Below are 22,388 nucleotides of genomic sequence, written 5' to 3'. Positions count from 1 at the left end.
ACACTTCAGTAACGCAATGAATAAAAAAAATCAGAGAACATGAAATGAAGAAAAAAGGATGGAGGATACATCTGGTAAGTTTTAAATTCCTCACCCACAAGTTAGAAGACCTTTTCATAGGGTGCCTGCAGTAATAAAAACGGTAACTCTGTTTCATCGGGAAGTGGCATAATATTTTGTGAGTGAACACACAATGATAGAAAAGAATGGTACATGGTATTTTGATTTTATTGTTATATTTCGTTAAAAAAACAGGAGCTACTGATATATGCTTCTATTTTTTTTTTTTTTTTGTTATATTTTGTAATAAAGAACGTTTGCACGTTATATTTTGTGGTTTCTATTTTGTTTGTATATTGATTTTTAAAAAAAATCCAAATTAGAAATGCTAACATCAGCATAAAATGTAAATTTTAGGCTGTGTTAGGGGCATTTTACGGTCTATATCTCTGTGAGAGAACAAGTAAATTTGACATGTAATACATTTTTTTGCATCCTCTTCTTGATTTTATCCAGTGGTACAAGTCATTTTTTAATAGGGTACAAGGAAGTACATGAAGTCGGAGTTCATATATTCCGGCCTACAAAGTACAATGCCGCCTTGTCAAACTGTAAACAATTCTGATTTAATTCCAGATGTACAGACACCCAAAAATCCTAAAGAAATTTTCCCATATAAGGTACCCTTGGACTAGTTAATTACAGCCCAATTGCAATGGAGTTTGTCTTCGTTTCTACATCTTCATATCTGGAAAACGTAGATAATCAAATCTTATGTATTATCAAAGCAATTGATTAAAAAAAAATTGTTATTCTTGTTCATAACAACCTTCTATGGTTTTAACTTTGTCACTTTCGGCACATAATTACGGCCCAATTCAGGGCCAAAATATCACGATAGAAAAATTAAAATACAAGACAAGCAAGGCAGAGAAGCATGAGAACAAATTAAGTATAATTCTTATTCCCGTATGTCTCTGGCTAAACTGAAAAGTGATAGCTTTGTACATGACTACCTCCGCATGCAACTCGATAGAACTACGACATTTTGTGTCTCTATATACACGACAACATTTGTCAGGGCACCAAATGTAGGAATGTGGGTGTCCTGTCATGAATTCTACAATATTTGCGGCGATTTTGACGAAAATAATCACAATAATAATGCAGTGCTGTTTGTATTGAACAATTTTATTTCAAAAACATAAACAAGCATGAGCCACCCCCGCCACCTACAGCTGTCAGTACGATAGTAGAAAATAGCATTACTATGGTTGAGAGAACGGATCCTAGGTTAACGCTATACCATTTGAACAGAATTTCTAGCTTCTCAGTCATTTGTTGCCTTCAATTCATGACCGTCTTTTTAATTGATTTAAACTGACTGTAAGTCAGGTTGGATAATAGGCCATGCGCCTCCTGTGTTACTCTGCCCTCGCCTTTAGTAATTCTAGATCATTTAGCAATACATAATGTTCTTCCTATCAATTTTCAACTTTATTCACATCTGTCTCCGACTGTTAATTTTTTTAAGACAGACTGGTTCCGCAAACCAATATTTTCGTAAATATTATGACCAAGGAGCTCCTTTATCCAAAAATTTTAACAGGGTTTTACAAATGGAATTAAACTTAACACATTTTGATTTCTTCAGGAAAAAAAACAAAAAAAACACGAGATTTTCTTATTAGAGCAGGAGTGTCAGATATTAAAATGAAATAGTAAACAGGGAAAAAAGGAAGTATATTTTGTACATAAGTAAGGTCTTATTATGACGGTATGAATGGAACCTGTCTGTTCTGTCATTCAGTAAAGTTTTTTTTATATTATTATTATTTATCATTAATTATTTGCCCAGGATAGCCTCTTTAGTTCCTATTTGTACTGCTATCAACAAGGGTTCTGCAAAGAGGGTCGTAGCGCATTTAAAGCTTCGATTTGAGCTACTAAAGTCATGCAAACACAGAAATCGCTCAACTAGACAACCGTCTAAGATATTAATCCTATTCTCATGCTGAGCGCTAAGCAGAAAGGATAGGTTCGAGAGCTCTCGCACTGGAAGTAAACACTCTACCACAAGTCCACCTGTCGGTGTGGCAGTACTTTAAGTTTTTAAGTGCCAAAGGATAGTTTGTCACTGCTAATTCTGTGCTTCAGATTTTTAAAGACAATTAAATGTATTAATTTCATAGAACTTGAAATAACGCAAAAGAGACACATAATTATCATAATTACCGTTTGAGACACGTCGGCTCCTTAGAATTTGAAATAATCGGGAAAGATCACAGAGCAAACAACGGTCACGTTTCGTAACTCACATAATGAACTTTAAACATGTTTTCGTAAGTCCATTTATTCATATAGAAATAGAGATATAAGATTTTGAAAGAGATTAGGAAGTTGGTGAAACATTTACAAAGTGTCAAAATCGAGATAATTGTATCACAAAATTTCATGATGTAAATGACTATAATTGTCGTATTCTGTCCCTTCGCGTCCTAACACAAAATTGTACCAAAAAACACAAATAAGGCATGAAATATCAACGCAGGAAATATGCACGGCTGACGAATTCTTGTATATTTTACTTAATTAACCAAACCACAGTGGCTCAATTTTTAAAAGAAAATTTAGCTATACTTAAAATTTTTTTCTTCACAATGCTAAATTTTAATTAAACAATAACATCTAAAATTGTACAAATAAAAACAGGAAGCTTTCCGTAAGTAAAATCTCTTACATCGTCAGGAAACTATATAACTTAGATATAGCTTTACTTCTTACCTTTAATTAGCTATACTAATATTTGAAAGTTGCCAACTAGATAATGAAACAAAACTCAAAAATTTAAATCATTCAATGATGCAGATGATTTTAGCGAAAAATTAAAATGCGGTTGCGTCAGCATTTTTGTGGTGACGCCATCAGCAAATTTAAAACCCTGGGATATAAATGGTTTATAACATATCCTCTTGTTTCTGCACATAAAATGAATTAGAGATGACAAAACTTAAAAAACAAACCTGTCCTAAGTATGTGATTGTCTATACGCTCTATTAAAACAACTTGACAGAAACAATCACAATTGAACAGGCAAGCGATCGTGCAAGGACTAGTAAAATTTCTGTCATCCAAGCAATTACATCTAGGTTATCATTTTGTTGTTTTAATACTAAAAAAGACGAGGAATAAAAGAAATTACCAGATAGAATATTATAGACCCATGCGCGTATTTACATCTATTGAAGAAAGTTAAATATTATGCCAACATTAGAAATTGTTTAATACTATATGAAAAAATGCTTTTATTTAGCTAGCTATATTTACGAAACAACAGATATATGAACTTAAATCAATAAATAAAATGAATCTTTTGAACATTTCATCTACAGAAATGACATATCATGGATTTGATATGCCACTAAAATTAGGAGGTATATTGTCTTTTGATTTGAAAAAAATCTTTTAACGTATTTAGAGGTTTTTTAGAATTGAATTTGACTTGTAAATACCCAGTATGTAAAATTTATTATGGATATTTTCAGCTAACTGCCATACTTTATATAAGGAAATCCCGAGGTTCTTTTACAAATTGGACTTACCTGAAATAATTGCATGAGAAATTCCCAATTTATTTCAGTTTTTACTGATGCTTTTAAGTCAACGAAATGTACAATTTTAGGGAAAATGTTTTTTTAAAAATGCTTTGGGACTTTAGAATTGCTGTAGCATCAATTGTTTGTATAAACACACAAAGAATAAACAAAGAAGTAAAATCAATTTAGTAAATAGATGTTAAGATAATATTTAAGTACACAAGGTTCATACATTCCGGGATCATTGCCTGTCACACACAAATGTCTATACCAAAACTAAATAACACTACTACCAAAAGGCAAATCCATTTAAAACACACACCAACGAAAATGAGTAGCTGTACTCGACAGGAGGTACGCTTGCTAGCAAACAAACATTTTTAATTCTAAAAGTATTTATTGCATTGGTTACTAGGTAGTTCTTAACAAAATGATAGGAGTTATGTGGGTGCTAGGGTGAAATGCAAACCGGTGTTGGGAGAACGCAAATCCAAAAAAGTGATGTCAATGGCGTCACTAAATTACTTTTTCAAACGAAATCGATTTTTACTATTTAGTCTACCAAGAGTCAAGGCCATAGTATCCACAACGCATAACAAAAATTCAAGTATTTTTTAAAATTGGGAAAATGGTCTAATTTAGTTGTGGTGTATAATGACGTATTTTTATGATTTCAACCAGTGAATTTGCTTGAATCGCCACCATTTTGAATTTGTGATCCCATTTCTGTTTCCAGTGGACATTGGTCCGCTTTAATGTAAACTCACCAAATTTATAATAACATATTCCTTAATCCTGTTAGACATATCGACGATCTTGTTACTCGACATGCAACAAAACATATTGCACGAACGACAAGGTTATTATATGACACTTATTCCGTCGTTTCTGTTGGGAGAACATCCTCTTGACTAACTGCATGAAAACATTGTATGTACAATTACAACACACTATAGTGAGAATGTGAGAAATTGTATGTTATTATGCGTATATGCCACTCGCTTGCTTCATTGAGCGTTGCGTAGTAATGAAAGACATTTGTTTCCGATTTTTTCAGGAAATTCAGGGGTCACGGGTTTTAAGAAAATAGTCATAGACAGGCAGTCAAAAATGTTTGGATGTAAGTAAAGTTTATTTATTTAAATAATTTGTTCGTTTTTTCTTCTTCTTTTGCTGTGATTCTTTCCTAATACAGAAGTAAACATATCGTGGTATTTCTGGATTAGAAATAAACCTGCAGTGAAATTTTAAACTCTATAGTTGATTCGGAATTGACTTTATTTATTAACATATAGCTAATGTTAAACAAATTTTTTGATTGTTTAAAGTAGTTAAGAACACATATAATTAAGTAACTAGACACGTTATGGGAAAAAACTTTACATGACGTTAAGAACAAAAACAAAAAAAGTGCTTACCATGCCACTTTACTGTAATGTCTTATTTTTTGTATTACCATAAAACTTGATGATACTAGGTTAAAAAGAGGACTATTATTGGCCACTAGGAATAAGTGTGTTTACGCTAAAACCAGACAGTATGATTGTGTGCCGTATATGATTACAAAATGTCCTTTAATGTTGTTGTTAAATAAGTATTTCTTCTTCTGGGGAAGGAGGATATAATCAAAGAAGTGAACAATCAAAAATAAAAATAGGCATTTTAAAGACTTTAATTACAACTTACATTTTAACGAAATTGTGAGAGAATTAATGGGACGCTATTAATGTGAGAAATTGCAAACTTCAAATATTAGAGAAAACTTATTTCTAGTGCAGTTAGATGAAAATATTGTACTGGATGTGAAAAAATGAAATATTTATCTATTTGGCCTAAAATAGTCTATTATTTACGTGATACAAACACAACATTTTGACTATCATTTTGATCATGCTTTCTTTGTTTACTGTGACAATTTTTTTGAAAAACGAAACCGTTTTAATGTTTGGACAAATATCGCTTTAAGAGAAGCACTCATCCGCCATGAGCATATGCGCAGTTTCAACTTTACCGCTTGAACGTTGCAGAATTTATATCCATAAAAGAAAAATTAAATTTAACTTTTTAGAAGAGTTTAAAAATTTACAGAATAACCAAACCAGTCGTATTAATTTTATTCTTTTGTTTTTCTGGAGAGGAAATTAATAAATTTTTTTTTAAACAGAAGACTACATGTATTCCATTGTCTCTGAGGGAAATGTCAGAGCGGAAATTCACCTTAATACAGATTAAGATTTTCTATCACCATTGTTTTAAGCATGCCTTTTTTTGTTAACTATCCAAATTTTTGTCGGAAACGAAGCCCTTTATATTTTTGAACAAATTTTGGCCTAAAAGAGTATCAAGGAGACAATAAACCAAGATTCTGACCTCTCCATTATTTTTAACATCCATTTTTTGTTTACTGTGCCAATTTTGTCGAAAATGGAATTCCCCCCCCCCCCCATTCAGTAAGTCAGATTAAGGAAACCAATCAGGAGAAGTGCTGCAAGAAAAATAGCGATGCGTAACGTGTTTTAATAAACCACTCTCCTTTACTGAGAAGACAGTGTGGCTACGCAAATATCAGATTAACAAATATTTTTTTAATGTGATCAATTCCGTGGGAGCTTAGAAAACATATATTGTATTTGAGTAGTCGGTCCAAGAGAAAAATGCAAGTTGCAATAGTAAAGGTCAATGGTAGAAGTATACAAGATATTTTCTTCACGGCTATAAATAATTTTATTGTATTAAATACAGTATAATCTCTTTAATTGGGACCCGGATAAGTCAGACGCTTGCTATATAGTACGCTTTCTCTCCGTCCCTTGAAGTTCCTCACCCTTTTCAAGCAACAAAACTTTGCTTAAGTGAGACCCCAGAAAAGTAGACGCCCGCTCAGTAGTGCATTATAACTTTGCTTAATTGGGACGTTCAATGGAATAATTTAAATCCGAGACTGAAGACATTGCAATGATTTAAAAGAAAAGTTTTGTAAACAAAACAAACTTCTCTCGAGTTCTTATTGTGAGAGTGCAGTCATATCGCATACATAAGATATAGAAAAAGAAAAATTAAATTACTTATCACCATATTGTGATTAGGAATTTACGAATCCCTCTAAGATCTGTCTAAGTCTCTTAAAAAATCTCTCGATAATTGGGACAAATTGAGATATTTGATGAAAATCCTACTTATGAGGAGATTCGCTTAAGTAGGACGCCCGCTTAGTAGTACATTTTTTCTCCGTCCCTTGATTGACCCACTTAACAAGGGTGTACTGTAATTATCAAACGGTTTAAACAAAGTTCCGGTCATCAAACTTGAAGAGGGGGTACTTGTTCACTCATGTTTTTGTTTGCTTCTTGTTTGTTAGTTGTTTTATGTTTTCGCAGAAGATAGCTCGCTATCATTGTTTACAAACAAAATTGTAATCTTAATATTGTGCAAACTAAGTTTACAACAAACACACTTTTTATTTGAGATTTATACTTCTTATAATTTATACTTTGAGTATAAGCATTTTTAACAAAAACAAAAAAAAAATTGGCTTTCCACGGAAGTGTACTTTTTTCGCATGCTATCCTAGTATATTTTTTTACTTTTAAACATGTTGTTGATTCTGCAGTATACATTACAATTTTTGCGACCAAATATCTAAGAATAAACAAGCTTAGCGAAATTTCGTCAATGGGCTCTACATAAACTTCTGCGTCGAAATACATTTTCCTATATTTATGTTTCTCAGTAAAATGAAAAGTTAGTAAAATCTTCCCCTTGACGATGTTCTTATTTTTTCCTCATTTTTAGCATTTTTCAATATTCTTAAATAACTGTTATTATAAAAAACTTTCCTTTCCTTGTTAAAAAACTTGTGTCCTACGCTTGATTTACTTGGCTCCACAAAACCATTAGCAAAGGAGACAAAAACAAACCTGTTTAAATAGTAGTAATTATAAGGAGTCTCCTAAAAGACAGAAAGCCTTACAAGAAGATCTCCCATTTAAATGCAGCTGTAAAAATAGAGGAGATAATATATACGCATAGCTAATCATTCTATTTGCGTCACTAAGCTCAAAAACGTAGTGTAGCTACGATTAGAGATTAGAGATAACTCACGCTAGATTTTTTTACAGCTTTGTCTTTTAAGCAAATAAAAATTCGTTATCTTATAAAAGAGGACGTGCCACAGTGACACGGACTGTTGCAGTTACGATATTCGCTTTTTTAAGAAGAAGACAAGTAGAGCTTAATACTCAAATGTCACGATAATTATTTTCTTCACCGCATCCCTGTTCAAAGTAGTGAAACATCGTTTTCATTCTGAATTATTAAATTGTTTTTCGTACAGGCAAATTAATTTAACAATAGTTAACATGTCTTCCTAATTTAGATTTGAGTTTGATTAAGATAATTTTAGTTGCAATACAAGCGATTAAGTTATTACATCTTGATGAAAGAAATGTAGAAATAGACAAACAGTTCATTAACTAAAAATTAAGTGTATAACGTAGGATAAAAACATCTTGTTTAAATAACAAATTTTTAATTGGGTGCTTCTTAATTTGATTAATTTCGTAATATACCAGACCTTTTGTTAAGAAAGCAGTACACTATAAAAGGGAACGCTTTTCTTGCATTTTTAATATTAACTTCAGTGCATGTACACAACGCAGCTTCGCCATTCATTAGCTATGAAAATTCCATTATTTCTTCTCATTGCATTGGTAAAAGAAGCTGCAATGTTATTAGGTAAAATACCTTTGTATACATATAGTAAACTGGTAATGAATTATTGTTTGTTAAAAGCAGATACTTAGTTCAGTCATCATGTTGTATGGATGTCTACTTGATGAAAATATAGTTTTAATTGAAACTAACTAAAATGGTATCGAACTTTAATGTTAATTAAATTAATCTTTGTTTCAGGTATCATGTCTGAACTTAGAAAGTATGAAGTTGTTACGCCGAAGCACTACAATGGCAATGTAAGTTAGTTATAATATCCTAAGTTTATTTAAAATTTACGGTCAAAAATCACGCACAACAAATGTCCTATCATCCCTGACATGGAGTCATAAAACCATCCGTCAAAACCATCCAAATATAAAAATAAATGAAGTTAACGCATGAAATTAAATTTACAGATAGGAAAGTAGCTCTCAGCTTCATTTCAACGGTAATGGAAAAGGAAATTAAACTCAAATTTTATACAAATTATCTATGCCTCGCTTAGATAAATATGAGATAGCTTGTTCCATTATTGTATTTATACTACGGAGTATTATTTTAATGGGACTGACTATGGCGTGTTAAGAAAGAAAATTTCTTTTTTTTTAGAACACAAAAGAAGTTATCATTCAAACAACTCAAGAAATATTTCATATAGAATTAAAGGAGAACCAGTGAGTTAAAATTTAGCATACCTTTTGTTGGTACTACAACCTGTGTATAAAGTAATATACTTCTGTAATAATAGTCGTACCGCTATTGTGTGGCAACAATGTAGGAAATCGTCATGCTTGAAAATCTAATTACAGTATATCTTGGTTAGACGGACCCTTAGATTTTCCCACAGCCTGCGTTATAGACCAAGAAGAATTACGATAGTACCTTGATATTTAGGATTTCACCTTATAAATACTTTGCAAACAATTTTAGTGTATAGTAACTTATTATTATTATTTTTAATTAAAGGGTAGTAACAACAGATTCGTTCTCTGTAACCATCACATCCAACGGAAAGAGACAGAAATATAAGCAGGTATGCTCAATACTGGAGATAATGAGTTAATCCTGACATTACTTTTTTTAAATTGATCCCTTTTTTATTTTTAGACTAAAAGCATAGCCAACTGTCATTATCATGGAAGCTTAAAAAATGGTGAAGGGAAAGTTGTTATGAGTTTATGCAACGGATTAAGGTGAGATATGCTTATCGAGAAGTATTGAGGTTGTATTTTCAATTTTAAGTTTATTTATAAACTCCAATCGAAATTCAAATTTGACATTCAATTAATTTGCAAGAGTAAATTTACTGCCAGGTCATTTCATAAAATTTTCTATATTTCTGTACGTGCTACTTTGCTGCTATCAGATGTAAACAACTGAAGATGTAAACAATGTTATGGATAGCTATAATCAATAAGTAAATTTTCCTTTTTTTTCAGTGGTAGCATTCATACCAAAGGCGATAAAATGTACTTCATTGAACCTCTTGTGAGTATGATTTTATTGCCACATGACTTTTAAAAGTATTAGATAGCCTTACTGCAGTAGGGTTTGATTATTTATGCAAGAACCCGGACACAATTTTTAATCCTTCATTGTTTATTTCTTTACGTACATGTATGTTCAAAACATATCTCTTAATCGTGTTTTTTCTACACAGGGCAAAGACAATAAACACATATTCTATAATAGACAAGATTTGATCACAAAAAATTGTAAGTCAGACGTAAACTGTAGTTTAAGTGTCTATTAAAAGTAAAAAAATTACTTTGCATGTCAGGAGCTACTAATCTCATCTATCTCTTTTAGTACACTACAACGATGCCATGGACGAAAGTAACTTAAAGATAGTAAAAAATCTCAATAAAAAGAGGGTAAATTTTTCTTCTTTAACTTATTTATAAGATATCGAAAATAAAAACCTGTTTCTTCCTTACATTGAGTATGGTTTTATTTAAAATATCAAATTTAATTGGAAAAAATATTATCGTCATTTTTTGGATGAATTCACAAACAACTTTTTATGTTTAAAAACAGATGTCTATATTATAATACCCGTATACGTCCGTCCGTCTGTCTGTCACACCAAATGGTAGCTTACCTGCGCAAGTAGCGAGAAGCACGCAATGCGGTATAAAAAGGACGGGCGAACCCGTGAATTTTTCCACCAGCTAACGACTTGTATATTGATAATAAACATTTGTTGTTTAGAAGCGAAGAGATCTCTCAGCTGAAATTAAATATGTCCCGCTTGCAATGGTTGTTGACCACACTTTGGTAAGTGATGAAATTGTTAATTGTTTTTTCTATTGCTTTTTTTCTCAGTAGCGACATATGCAAGTAGAGATACGAAAAAAGGATAGTTCGAAATTGGTCGAGATGTTAATCAAATAATGCACAGAAATATTTCTTTGTGTGCAAGGTTTCCTTAGAACACTTTTTTTTTAATACACATCTTTCAATTAATTAAAAAGAAGATAAAGGATCACTTTAAACGTCACCAAACGTAAATGTTGTGATTTATAGTGAAAAATTATCATATGTAATGTGGTGAATTATTGACTAGGAATAAATAACACTTTAAAAGAGATCTTGCTTGCCTAAAATTATTTATGTGCTGCTCAATATTTTATTGCAGTTGATTTGTAATACTGCATTATTATTATTTCAAATATTTTTATATATTTCATTTAGTTACCATTTTATTTACTCCTTTTTTAGTACAATATATTTAATTCGGATTCTGCTGCAGTGACAACGTACGTACTGTCAGCAGTCAATTACATAAACCACGTAAGTCTTTTTCATTCTCATTAAGAGCCTGATTGTATGAGGCGAGTTGGCTCGGTGTTGGCCCAGTTAGCGGGCAACCCGCTTGAAAAAATTGCATATTATATGGGAAAAGTCAGCCCGAAACAAGACCTACACTGCTGCTGGGTTAAGAAAAATGCGCTTATTTTTTTAAAAATGGCGGATACAAAATGTAAACAAACAAGCGGGATTGAATCAAAATTATCAGTTAGGAAATTTATAACCTATTCTGAAGTCTAATTAAACTTCTAGTCTGCTGCTTCGCTCGCCATTATTGTTTTTCTTCTGTTTTCGATCGCAATGCGCATGCTCTTCTTTTTCAATCCGGCAGCGGGCTCGGCAATGTGATATTATATGAAGCCAGTCAACCCACCTAACCCAGCCGTCCTGAGTTGAAAAAACGAGCCAGCACGCCTAGGCGGGTTGACTCACCTTACAAATATTTTTTATTAGTGATCTGCCATGATGCGGAGCTGTTTAATTTTATCATGCTAAGCATGTGGCGAGCCAACACCGAGCCAACTCGCCTCATATAATCAGGCTCTAACCAATTTATCACATAAAAAGATAAATTCATTCGCGATTTTTTTTAGATCTTCAACATGGTGGACTTGCATATTACACTTACCAATCTTGAAATTTGGTCTGACCAAGATAAAATTTTAGTTAGCTCAACAAATGCCTTCGCCACGCTGAGCAACTTTCATAATTATCATAGAGATGTACTTATCCAAGGAAACAACTGGAGGGATCATCACAACGCTCATCTCTTGAGGTATAATAAAAGTTTGTGTCTTAATACTCTTAACTGTGGAACATTTTATTTCGATTCGAGCTAGTTATATTACTCATATTCACATTTCAGTGGCGTACAATTAGGTGGACTAGCAGGATTAGCACTAACAGGCACCTTATGTCAATCACAATCAGAAGCTATGAGTGTCGTAAGTTGTTTCGCTTTGTTTTGAGTAGATCAGACGAATTATTTGTTACTTTTACTGAAGTCGTTTACTGATAAGCCTTAACATGAAGGTGATGCGTTATTCCAACTAATTGCTTTATTTTGAATCAGGCGTGGAGTTTTAATCCGTACAGTGTAGCTGGTTCCATCAGTCATGAACTTGCACACAACATGGGCATTGGGCATGATTGTAAGTATTTTTATGATCTTGTACAGAATGTGTTGAGCTCAGCAAAAGTGAAACTAAACGACGTCTTAAAAACATTTTTTGCTGCTTACCTATTTAGGCTAACCATTGTTCAACCAATCGAATTGCATTTATTTTTGCCTATTATTTGAATTTCATTAACATTTTGATTTAGCTACGAATTGTTACTGTCCTGGCAAAGATTGTTTAATGTCGCCGTACGTGAGGTGAGAACGAAATGCAAACACTATGATGAGCTGGCCAATAAGACAATAACGTCAATTTATATCTGAGCCGATTAGTACCTTAAAAACCTATTTGAAACAAAGTCACAAAAAAGCCAGGGTAATAGAGATCTGATCTAGGTAATCACCTTTGATTTTAGTACCTTAGTGGACGCATGGTCAAACTGCAGCGTTGCAAAACTAAATGAACGCAGAGAAGGAGGATATCTTTCATGTTTAACTGATGTACCGAACCAGGTAATTATAAAAAAAATTCTCAAGTTTTTCAAGAATTACATTTTTTACAATTCCTACACATGTTTGCCAGCACATAATTCCTGAATACATATAATTCAGCTATGTCTAGAAAAAAACAATAAATATTTAGATCAACAAAATTTGAGAGTTACTCTTATAAAAATCGAACTTATGTCCATTCGTCTTTTTTTATTTCACTTTGTTTGTAGGTTTTCTCCGATCATTGTGGAAATGGTTTTGTTGAAGATGGTGAAGAGTGCGATTGCGGACCTCATGATGTAAGTTCCTGCTTATACTTGTCGTTACTGTTGTTGGCAGATGTGTTTTTTATTTTTATGCGTATGATTATTCTTTCTGCCACAGCTATGCACAAACCAATGTTGCAATCCAGCTACATGTAAGCTGACAGCACATGCTCAATGTGCACATGGAACATGCTGCGATACCTCTACTTGTTCGTTTGTTCCGGCTGGAACAACTTGTAGAAACTCAGCAGGGGAGTGCGATCTGGTTGATAAATGCTCTGGGGACAACGGAGATGTAAGTTGCTGTTTTGGTTTGGCTTCTTCTTCTTCTTCTTCTTCTTCTTTTTCTTCTTCTTCTTCTTCATAATAAATTTAGTTCGTGCAGGTTGTTTCTTGGGGAAAGTGCGAAGCTTTTTTCTAGAAATATTTTACAGTCATCGTCGTAGAAAATTTTGGACAATAAAATCACATTTGCATCTCATGAACAGACAAAATTGTAATATTTTACCCATTCGTTTCCTTTATTAACATTTTAGCCAGTCACGTATGAGATATTTTTCTTCTTCGTGCTAATGATAATTGTTATTATTGCTACTATCCCAATAACAGTACACTCTATTTTAGTGTCCTGACGTCACCCTTCCAGACTTCTACCCATGTAATGATAATAAAGTAAGTGTATTAATTCTTGTATTCTCTACACTTGAATAAGGACACTTGAACACACTTTAGTTTGCCTTTTTTAGAGTTCGTGCAACCAAGGAAAATGTGCTCGAACGCAAAATGAGCAATGTAAATACTTATGGGGCAAGAGTAAGCATCATTGCTAATTGTAATGTTCAATTAGAAATGACTATAAAGCTGAAGTTCCATAATTAGACTCACCCTATATTATTTTCTTTACTTAGATGCAAAGTGGAATAAAAACACATGTGTGCCTACAGCATCGCTCACAAATCCAAATGAATTTGAAAATTGCGGCCAGTCAATGGATGGATCTTATCTTGCATGCCAGACAAGGTAAAGTAGAACAGTACTGATTTATACGATTTACAATTGCAAAAATCATTTTACGGCGTTAGGGAGGAAAAGGCAGATATGGACCTCTAATAATAAGTACAAAATTTATGTATTAAGCAAGATTATTAAAATTACCATCATGTTCGAAAATTTATTGGAATAAATGCTTAACTTCAGTATCAACGATTCTTTATCAGACCTACACACTTGCCAAAGCAGAACCCCCGCAGCACTTTGGCTACAGAGAATTTGTCATTTCGAAAAACAAACAAAAAACCTTCCATTTTCCAAAAATTTATAAACATGATTGTAGATGTTTGATTGGATCTAAACATTGTCCTTTGTCCTTTATACCAGTTCGGTATGAACAAGATTAAATATACACAGTTGTTAGTAATCAAAATATTCGAGAAACTTTGCTCGTGAAGGTTTAGTTACGGTGAATGCAGCAGACGTACATATAAAAAATAGCCAACCATGACTGATTACCTTATTTGATATATGAGAAGTATACCACTGCATACACATCCACTATGTAGCAAGGTTTTCATGTTTAATCACATTTTTCATTTAGCGATCTTCCTTGTGGCAGAATTCATTGTCATGGTAACAATTTACCAACTTTTCCTCTCCTCGGTACAAGTAGAAGAGTCTCAATGTACTCGGATGGACAAAAAACTTGCAAGTAAGTAAATAAAACTTTATTTTTTTATTTTTTTTTTTTTAGATTTCTTGCAGTGGACTTCATATCTTTTGATTTGATTGTTTGTCATAAGTAACGATAGTGTTCATCAGTTAGGCTAAAAAACCCCGGACAAAACCAGATGAGCAGTTCCTATAGGTATTTAACTTTTTAGCATTCAAAACCTAGTGCTATGGCTGTTTCACTTTATAATTTAGAGCTGTGACTATGTTTGTTTATGACAAGGAAAGCCCAACATATCCGCAAGATGGCGCGAAATGCGACGACAACTTGGATAAGGTAACTCAACTAATATCCAGACATCTTTTGTTTGGGCAATTTTCTTTGTGGATGCACAGATTAAATGACAGAAATGTTACATATATATATATTTAAAAACCAATGAATATTGATTTTTATGTAATATTTTTTTTAGGTTTGCTATCAACATAGATGTAGAAACAGAAATGATTTAGCTTTTCCAAAATGTCATGGTATTTGTAAAAGCGGACAAGGGGTAAGATATTTTGATGGAATACCAAAAGAGGAAAACATTATTCAGCATATTTAAAACATTTCTTGATTCTTTTTCTGCTTGCGCTCTCAGACTCTGGATGATGGTCAACGTCTTAATAATACCTAAAAACATTTTTTTGCTACTGATGCATGACTTGAATATACACTGCGAGAAAAACTGTCAATGTTTCAAAACAATAAATATAACTAGTCAGTGGCCCGTAGATAAATCCATGGGTTCGGCCATCCTTTGCTTACCGCATTTCGTGTGTCTTGCTACTGCGGTTACCATTTTGGGTGACAGACAGACAGACGTATACGGGTATTAAAACTTAAATCCGCCTAAATTTACAAAAATGCATCAATTTTTTTATAAAACAGAAATAAAAATTGTGCGTGAGTTGCTTTTATGATTCCTTTCTACTTCAGGTATGCACTAACCAAGGCGTTTGTTATTGCTTTCCAACATTTGGCGGGTTGGATTGCTCGCAACATGATGCTAGCAATATCTATGGTAAACCTTACTACCCTTGTGATGGCAAGTGCAAGAATGGTGGTGTAAGTGCTTCTTACTACTTTCACAGCTTCTCTATTGCAAGTCGTTGTTGTAAAATCTGTTTCCTCTGCGTTGTTGTTAAACTCTTGTGCACGCATGAATACAATTCTTTTTTTTTAAATAAAGTTTACGGATGCTTTTTTAGACATGTGTAAATGGAAAGTGTGTTTGTCCTGCTGGACGATCCTGTCCACATTGTAAAAATATTGATCCACTTAATTTATCAACTCAGAGCTGTTCCAACTCAGTTGATTCTGGTTAGTGTTGCCTTTGTTTCACAACGGTCCAAACAAGCTCTTCTTACTGACGCTTGGGTCTGTTTTAAAGAAATGTCCTAAAGTCATATTTGACTTATATAAGAGTATGCCTTTTGTTTAATAATTGATTTTCAATCGTCATTGTGTTACATTTTCCTTTTGTGACAAAATAAATAAATTGAAAGTCAATTGAATTTGTGGGTGGTGACAAAGTTTCTCCGAAATTATTGTCGATTTTTGAGACGGATGTTTTTGACAGTTGAGAAATGATAAAACACTTATTTCTCCACTAGGTTTCCATTGTGCGGAATATTCATTTGGGGGTTCATTTACTTCTGTTGGTTGCAAACAGAAAATCCCTCAGGAAGACCCAGATTTTGAATTAATAGGCAACTTTCGTAATCAAATTGATTGGCAAAACTTTGATTTCTTTACAAGAAGGTAAGCGAATCACTTATTTACAATTCAAAGCGCATCAAATTTTTATAGGAATAGCTCTTTAAACCATTTGACCTGTTTAGAATACTCTGCGAATGTGCTAAACTAGCAAAGACTGGTGGGTTTAACATCTTTGGAATTCAGTTTTGGGGAGAATGCTGGGCGTCGAAGTCGAACTCAACGACAGCGAGTTCATCTGTAAATGATTGTTGCAACACTGCTTATCAGGTTTGCACGAATGGTGATCGTAAATGTGTTGGAAAAGACGATGGAATTTATATGTACCGCTTAACCAAATAATAGATTCAAAAGTTTTTTTACGTTCTGTTTGAAAAAATCATGTGAGATTAAAAAAGTCGTTTATTTGGCTTAACTAGATGTATATAAAGCTTCATAATTCTTGTCTGTTGTGGTATTTTCGCGTCAAAAAAATTTTTTTTGTACATGTATTTAAAGTATATGTGGTTTAGTTCTTAGTTCGAAATGTCCCATGTTTGGATGTTAGTTATAATTATATTTTTTAGTTTATAGCATATTAAATATTTATCATATCTATAAAAATATTGAATTTTAAGTTGGCTTTATAATTTCTATAATTTTTTTTTTATAATTCAAAAATACATAATTTTTAAGTAGTTATTTTTTAAAAATTACCATATAGAAGAATAAATACGATTACAAATACCTTGCTTTAATTATAAATTATATATCGTACAGCAAATATGAATAGTTAGAAATTATGCATATTCATCCCGGTATTATATATTATGTATAAAGGTTAGGGTTATTGTTATTCTGGACAATAATTGTTTCAACCTCGTTCCCAGGGCAATTTTTCGCTTTTTTGATATCCGAGACGGCGCGAAGAAATGACCCTGGGCCAGGCTGGTTAAAATCAGCACGATTCGTGCTAATTTTTAATGTATTCAAAATTTGGTCATTTTGTTAAGAATTGCATGCGGACCGCCGAGAACACCGTATTGCTATAATTTATGTTTTATTTTTAATCAGAAACAAGTTAGCTAAAGTGTTTGGAGTTTTTGCTTCGAGGAAATATGATTGCAGTGTTGTCTTCGCTTTATTTTGGCTACATACAAAATTTTAAATATATACTTATTTTAAAGTTTTCAGCCATCTATATCTAGCTAGCTAGCAAAAGCCTAAGACGCACTTTTGTAGCTACAAAGGTTGTGCAAACCAAGGTAGTTATGATTTTTAGCTATCTTTATTTTATATTATAGTTAAAAGTGAAAGTACTTTTAGCTAGCCACAGAATTATCAGAGGGTTTTGTGATTAGAATTACACTGAAGATGCCTAGCTATAGCTAGTTAAGTTTTTAGTATTTTTTTAGGAACATGCAATCTTTCTAATTCCATTTTTGTCTTGCAGGCGACTTATTGCTGACATAAACCTCTATAAACCTAAGTTGAAGCTTTATCACGGCGGCATTATGGTCGCGTGTAGCTATATATTATACTAGTATTGAGTTATCAAACGTCATCAACGTAACCATGTGTAAGATACAGATCAGATATATACGTTTAGACGTATATAATAATAATGGCTCCTTTTGTCTGTTATTGTTGTTGTAACGTGCATATACACCTAAATAAAATCGTATTGTCAAAATTTTTTTACCTAACTTGTTATTGTTAGGTCAAAATTTATAACTGTCTGAAATTCGGAAAGTATAGCTATTACAGAATCATTTTTATGCTAATCCCATCAGACCAGCCTAAAAGCATCTCCTAACAAGTTTTAGCTCAATATCTTTCTTTTTCATCTTTCTTTTTCATCATACTGCACTTTTGGTTTTTCACAAAACGGGTCCCTGGAAACTCATTTACAACTAAATGACCACTACGGTCAAACCAATTGACTTTCTTCAATAATTTTATGTTTGTTGCTTTACTAAGAGATTAAAAGTCATAAAACATAGGATGTTACATTTCATGCAGTCAGAGAAAATTGTTATTTAATCTGTAATCAATTGTTATTTAAAATCTGTAACCGATTGTTATTTAATCTGTAACCGATTAATTAAGACTAATTAGAAGGTACGTACAGATTAATTAAGCATATAACTATTTGGTTAATTAAATGGTATAAACTTTTTAATGCAGTTTTTTAACCTTTTTCAACCAAATCAACAGCATGTGATTTTTTTGTTTATCTTTATTTTTTATTTATTTTTATTTATTTTTATTTATTTTTATTTATTTTTATGTTTATGTGTTCTGCCTCCTTTAGAAAAAATATTAGCTAGAGTGTAAAAGAAGGTCTGTTCGGGAGGATTAGTTATGTATACCTGTATATACCTTGTGTTGTATTTGAGCTAGCTAGATAGCTGCTAAACATGTGTTCGAGCAAACCTACATTGTGTTTTTTACTATACCCTGTGCACAAAAGCTAGCATAGCTAGCCTTTCTATATCTAGTCTAGTAGCTACTTCCTCAACTGCACTGCGAAAAAAAAAACAGAAGCTTACTTTAACAGTCTCTAAAAGTAAAATTAAAAGCTATTTAATTTTGTTTGCACGTTAAGTGTGTGTGCGAAAGGGACGCTGTCCGCCATTATTGTTTTTCTGTTATTATTTATTTTTTTACGCATAAATTAATTTATCTTCATAATTAACGGAAACTTGAGAAACCAATCAGATAGCAGAACTGACCAGTGTGGCCCAGGGTCATTTCTTCTCGCCGTCCGAGATTGTCAGAAAGAGAAAAATGGGCCTGGGGACGAGGTTGTAATTGTTTAATATGCATAATTCCAGAACATTTCACAATCTGCATGACATAAATATATGCATATAGATCTGTGTTTATAAATCTCTTTTTTGACTAGAACCCATTGGAAGACACTTTGTTGTTTATAATTATATTTATACAAAAAATCCCATGCGGTTTTAACAATCGTCCTGTTTGCAACACTTAATGCTGTATGATGTAGAAATAACCCTGACAAAAATTTCATTACATAAGTGTTTTATGTTATTATTCGCTTTTGGCTGTTGACAAATGAAATTTCATAAATCATTTTATGTATCATTTTATGAAGAGCAAACGATTTTATTTTTGAAGAAAAGGTACAGTCTCTAATTTATACCTTCTATAAGAAACAACAACACAGATTTAAAGGTTGGGAAAGAATTTAAAGATATATTCACCTTTCAAAGGAGTCGCACCTTTGTTTCTCAAGCATGTTTGTTTTTGTTTACACAGTCTGGTTTCTATATGGAATTAATAATTGTTTATTGAAATTCAATATGAAATCTCTTAAAAACTTTTTGTCTCTAACATCACCTTATCTCCATCACTCAACTTTGTCTCTTTCTGTCATTTCCAAGCAAATTAGATCTCTTTCTCTCAAAACGTTTCTGTCTCGAATAAAATTTCTGTTCCCTTGGGTGTTCGACATATAGAGAGTCCACTAAACACCGTTACTAAGTTATGTCTCAGTAAAAACGTTTCGTGTGAAAAAACACCGTGGATTTCATTGATTTACGCTTTACTTTTACAAGACTCTTTTAGAAAAATTGACATAGGCGAAGGTTTTTAAAGCCTTCATTTGATTAAATTTTCCGTTAAAAAAGTCATTCAAAATTACGTCACACCTCAATTCGACAATTTTTACCACCCTCCCACTCCCACCCATCGTAACAAATCTAGTACCACCCAACAACCCACCTGCCTTGTTACGTAACATTTATTCATTTTTTATTGTACCAAACATCTTCATGTAACAGATTATCACGCCAACTAGTGCTCTAATATGAGAAAAAATATAACAGGGCCATTTATTTAGCACGTAAGAGGTACTTTTGTGTAAGTCAAGAGGCAAAAAACAAATTAAAGATGTAGAATCTACATTAAGATAACTGAAAATATTCGCAATACATAAAAATTCTCTGTTGCATAACAAAAGAGTTCTTTTTCTTCACTCACCCCTAAATTTTCGTAACAGTTCGTTACAAAAATGACTATCCCTCCCCCCTCAACCCTTAGGCGTTACGAAATTATTTAATCACCCTAAACCGCAAAAGAGCATACAATTTTTTTGTTAGCGCGTCTTTACGTAGATCTCTTGGGACAAAAACTGGACAGAAGCCGTCCAACAATTTGACCGCCACATCTCTTGGGGCTAGCTTAATATAAAAAATACTCCACGTGTTTTAGAAAGAGGGATGAAATGGTTCACCGACAGATATCAAACATGAACTGTGTGATGTTTATTTTTTCCCCGCCATTAAAAACTAAAATTTTGCAAAAGTGAATTATTTTTATGTGTTCATCACATTATTTTGATAAAGCAGCCTAGCTACTTATTGTTTAATATTTGTTTGTCAAAAGCTCTTATCGATCTCATTTAAAATTCTTAATATCAGAAAATATATTTTATACAAAAAAAAACACGCTTATTCCATAATACAAGCAACTTATAAAAAAGCTAAAAACCCTTTTTGTACTCAATTTTCTTTCTTTTTTGATTTCCACGAAATAAGTCCAGAAGAGTTCAATCATGAAGACGACTAGTGTACCTACATTTTTGCGAGGAATACTCCAATTTTCAAAAGTAAAAAAATGCAAAATATACTGATATGAAAATCAGAAATTAATATGTAGCATAGAAATCACAAGTAATGTATGCAGATGTAGAAAGCTATGAGCGCTAAAAAAAATTCAGATTTATTTATATATAAAAACATACGAGAACTAAAAAGTAAACAAATATGACGATAGTTTTCGATAGCAAGTGCAATAACTTGTTTATCATATAAACTGAGCATAACTAATGTTAATTTACCATATTCGGCAGATGATTGCTCGCGATTTATCAACTCCTTTGTCCCAAAACGAATATAGTTATCCTTTAATCTATCTAAATAATCAAAATAATTCTTACTTTTTATTGATGTGAGAACTATATATATATATACATCCCACCACACGACGCAAAAGAAACAAACCAATTGGATATGACGTCAAAAATAACGTCACTGTGTTGATGCAAACAGAAACAAATTTATAGGATGGCAAGAAAACCAAAAATACTAAAGCATATTTTGAAACGTCGTGAGTAATATAAAATTTATCCATTGGATGAATTTAAAATAAAATTTAACAAAAATAAAAATTGAAAATTTGTAAATGGTCAAAAAACGTGACAATACATTTATGTTAACAAAACATACAGAAAATTACTATTCCCATAGTAAATATGTTGAGGAGAAAAAGCTCAAAGGGAGACTACAGCATTACTTTTAATCCGAAATGGTCTTTGTGAGCGTATTCCGATCGTGGCATTTTCCTCCGTCGGTACATTAAGCTGCGATAAACTTGGGTTAATTGTTACTGAAAATTGAGCTTCGTGATTGGTGAACGCGCGATGGATAAAAAGAAAGCCGGTAAAACACGGCTTTTTTCGGAATTCAAAATTAGGCCGCGGCGCTGGAATTTTTAAGAATATACGGCTATTTATTAAAGAGACTGATCAGGGATCCGTAGATAATCCACAGGGTCGTTTAAAGGAACAGTCCTTTATATACCACGCTTCGTGTGTCTCGCTACTGTGGTACTATTTTGCGCAGAGACAGATAGACAATGGTTATTAATAAAGACACTAGAGGTGGGTAACTTCGGGCCATCCGCAACCAAAATTCTCCAAAGCCCAGACAAGTACATATCTATTATTTGGTTTCATTTATTGTGTTAAAAAAGAGTGAAAGAATTATAAAACAGCTATAGTTTGTTTCTTGACACTCAAGTGCAGAAAGAACTACAAAAAAAAGATCTAGATAAGAGTTTAAAACCAACTGCCATAAGAAAAACGAATTTGGAAGCCAATACAACAACAGAAAAACCTGCAAGTTTCGGCGAATAAAACGTTTGGACAGTCTGGTAAGATGATATGGGACTTATTTTAG

General features: G+C 32.6%; 2 protein-coding genes across 2 annotated transcripts; both read left to right on the top strand.

The window, feature by feature from the left end:
• The first annotated feature begins 8,235 nt into the window (after positions 1-8,235).
• Positions 8,236-10,543, top strand: LOC130623108 (uncharacterized). The gene is made up of 9 exons (XM_057438604.1): positions 8,236-8,330; positions 8,508-8,566; positions 8,919-8,983; positions 9,276-9,342; positions 9,417-9,502; positions 9,749-9,797; positions 9,970-10,024; positions 10,119-10,183; positions 10,481-10,543. The coding sequence occupies exons 1-9, from the start codon at positions 8,240-8,242 to the stop codon at positions 10,541-10,543; spliced, it is 600 nt and encodes a 199-aa protein (XP_057294587.1). The 5' UTR covers positions 8,236-8,239.
• Position 10,544: 1 nt separating this feature from the next.
• LOC130624016 (zinc metalloproteinase-disintegrin-like crotastatin) lies at positions 10,545-16,798 on the top strand. The gene is made up of 19 exons (XM_057439577.1): positions 10,545-10,586; positions 11,031-11,102; positions 11,714-11,895; positions 11,986-12,064; positions 12,193-12,271; positions 12,444-12,495; positions 12,654-12,750; positions 12,960-13,028; positions 13,114-13,290; positions 13,620-13,667; positions 13,742-13,808; positions 13,904-14,015; positions 14,590-14,700; positions 14,916-14,997; positions 15,134-15,214; positions 15,643-15,771; positions 15,915-16,026; positions 16,320-16,467; positions 16,548-16,798. Exons 1-19 carry the CDS (start codon positions 10,566-10,568, stop codon positions 16,762-16,764), a joined length of 1,935 nt encoding a protein of 644 aa, XP_057295560.1. The 5' UTR covers positions 10,545-10,565; the 3' UTR covers positions 16,765-16,798.
• The last annotated feature ends 5,590 nt before the right edge of the window (positions 16,799-22,388 follow it).

This window comes from Hydractinia symbiolongicarpus, chromosome 13 (assembly GCF_029227915.1).
Source record: "Hydractinia symbiolongicarpus strain clone_291-10 chromosome 13, HSymV2.1, whole genome shotgun sequence".
Classification (NCBI taxonomy): domain Eukaryota; kingdom Metazoa; phylum Cnidaria; class Hydrozoa; order Anthoathecata; family Hydractiniidae; genus Hydractinia; species Hydractinia symbiolongicarpus.
Note: the sequence above shows the minus strand (reverse complement) of the source record. Positions and strands in the feature narration are given on the sequence as shown.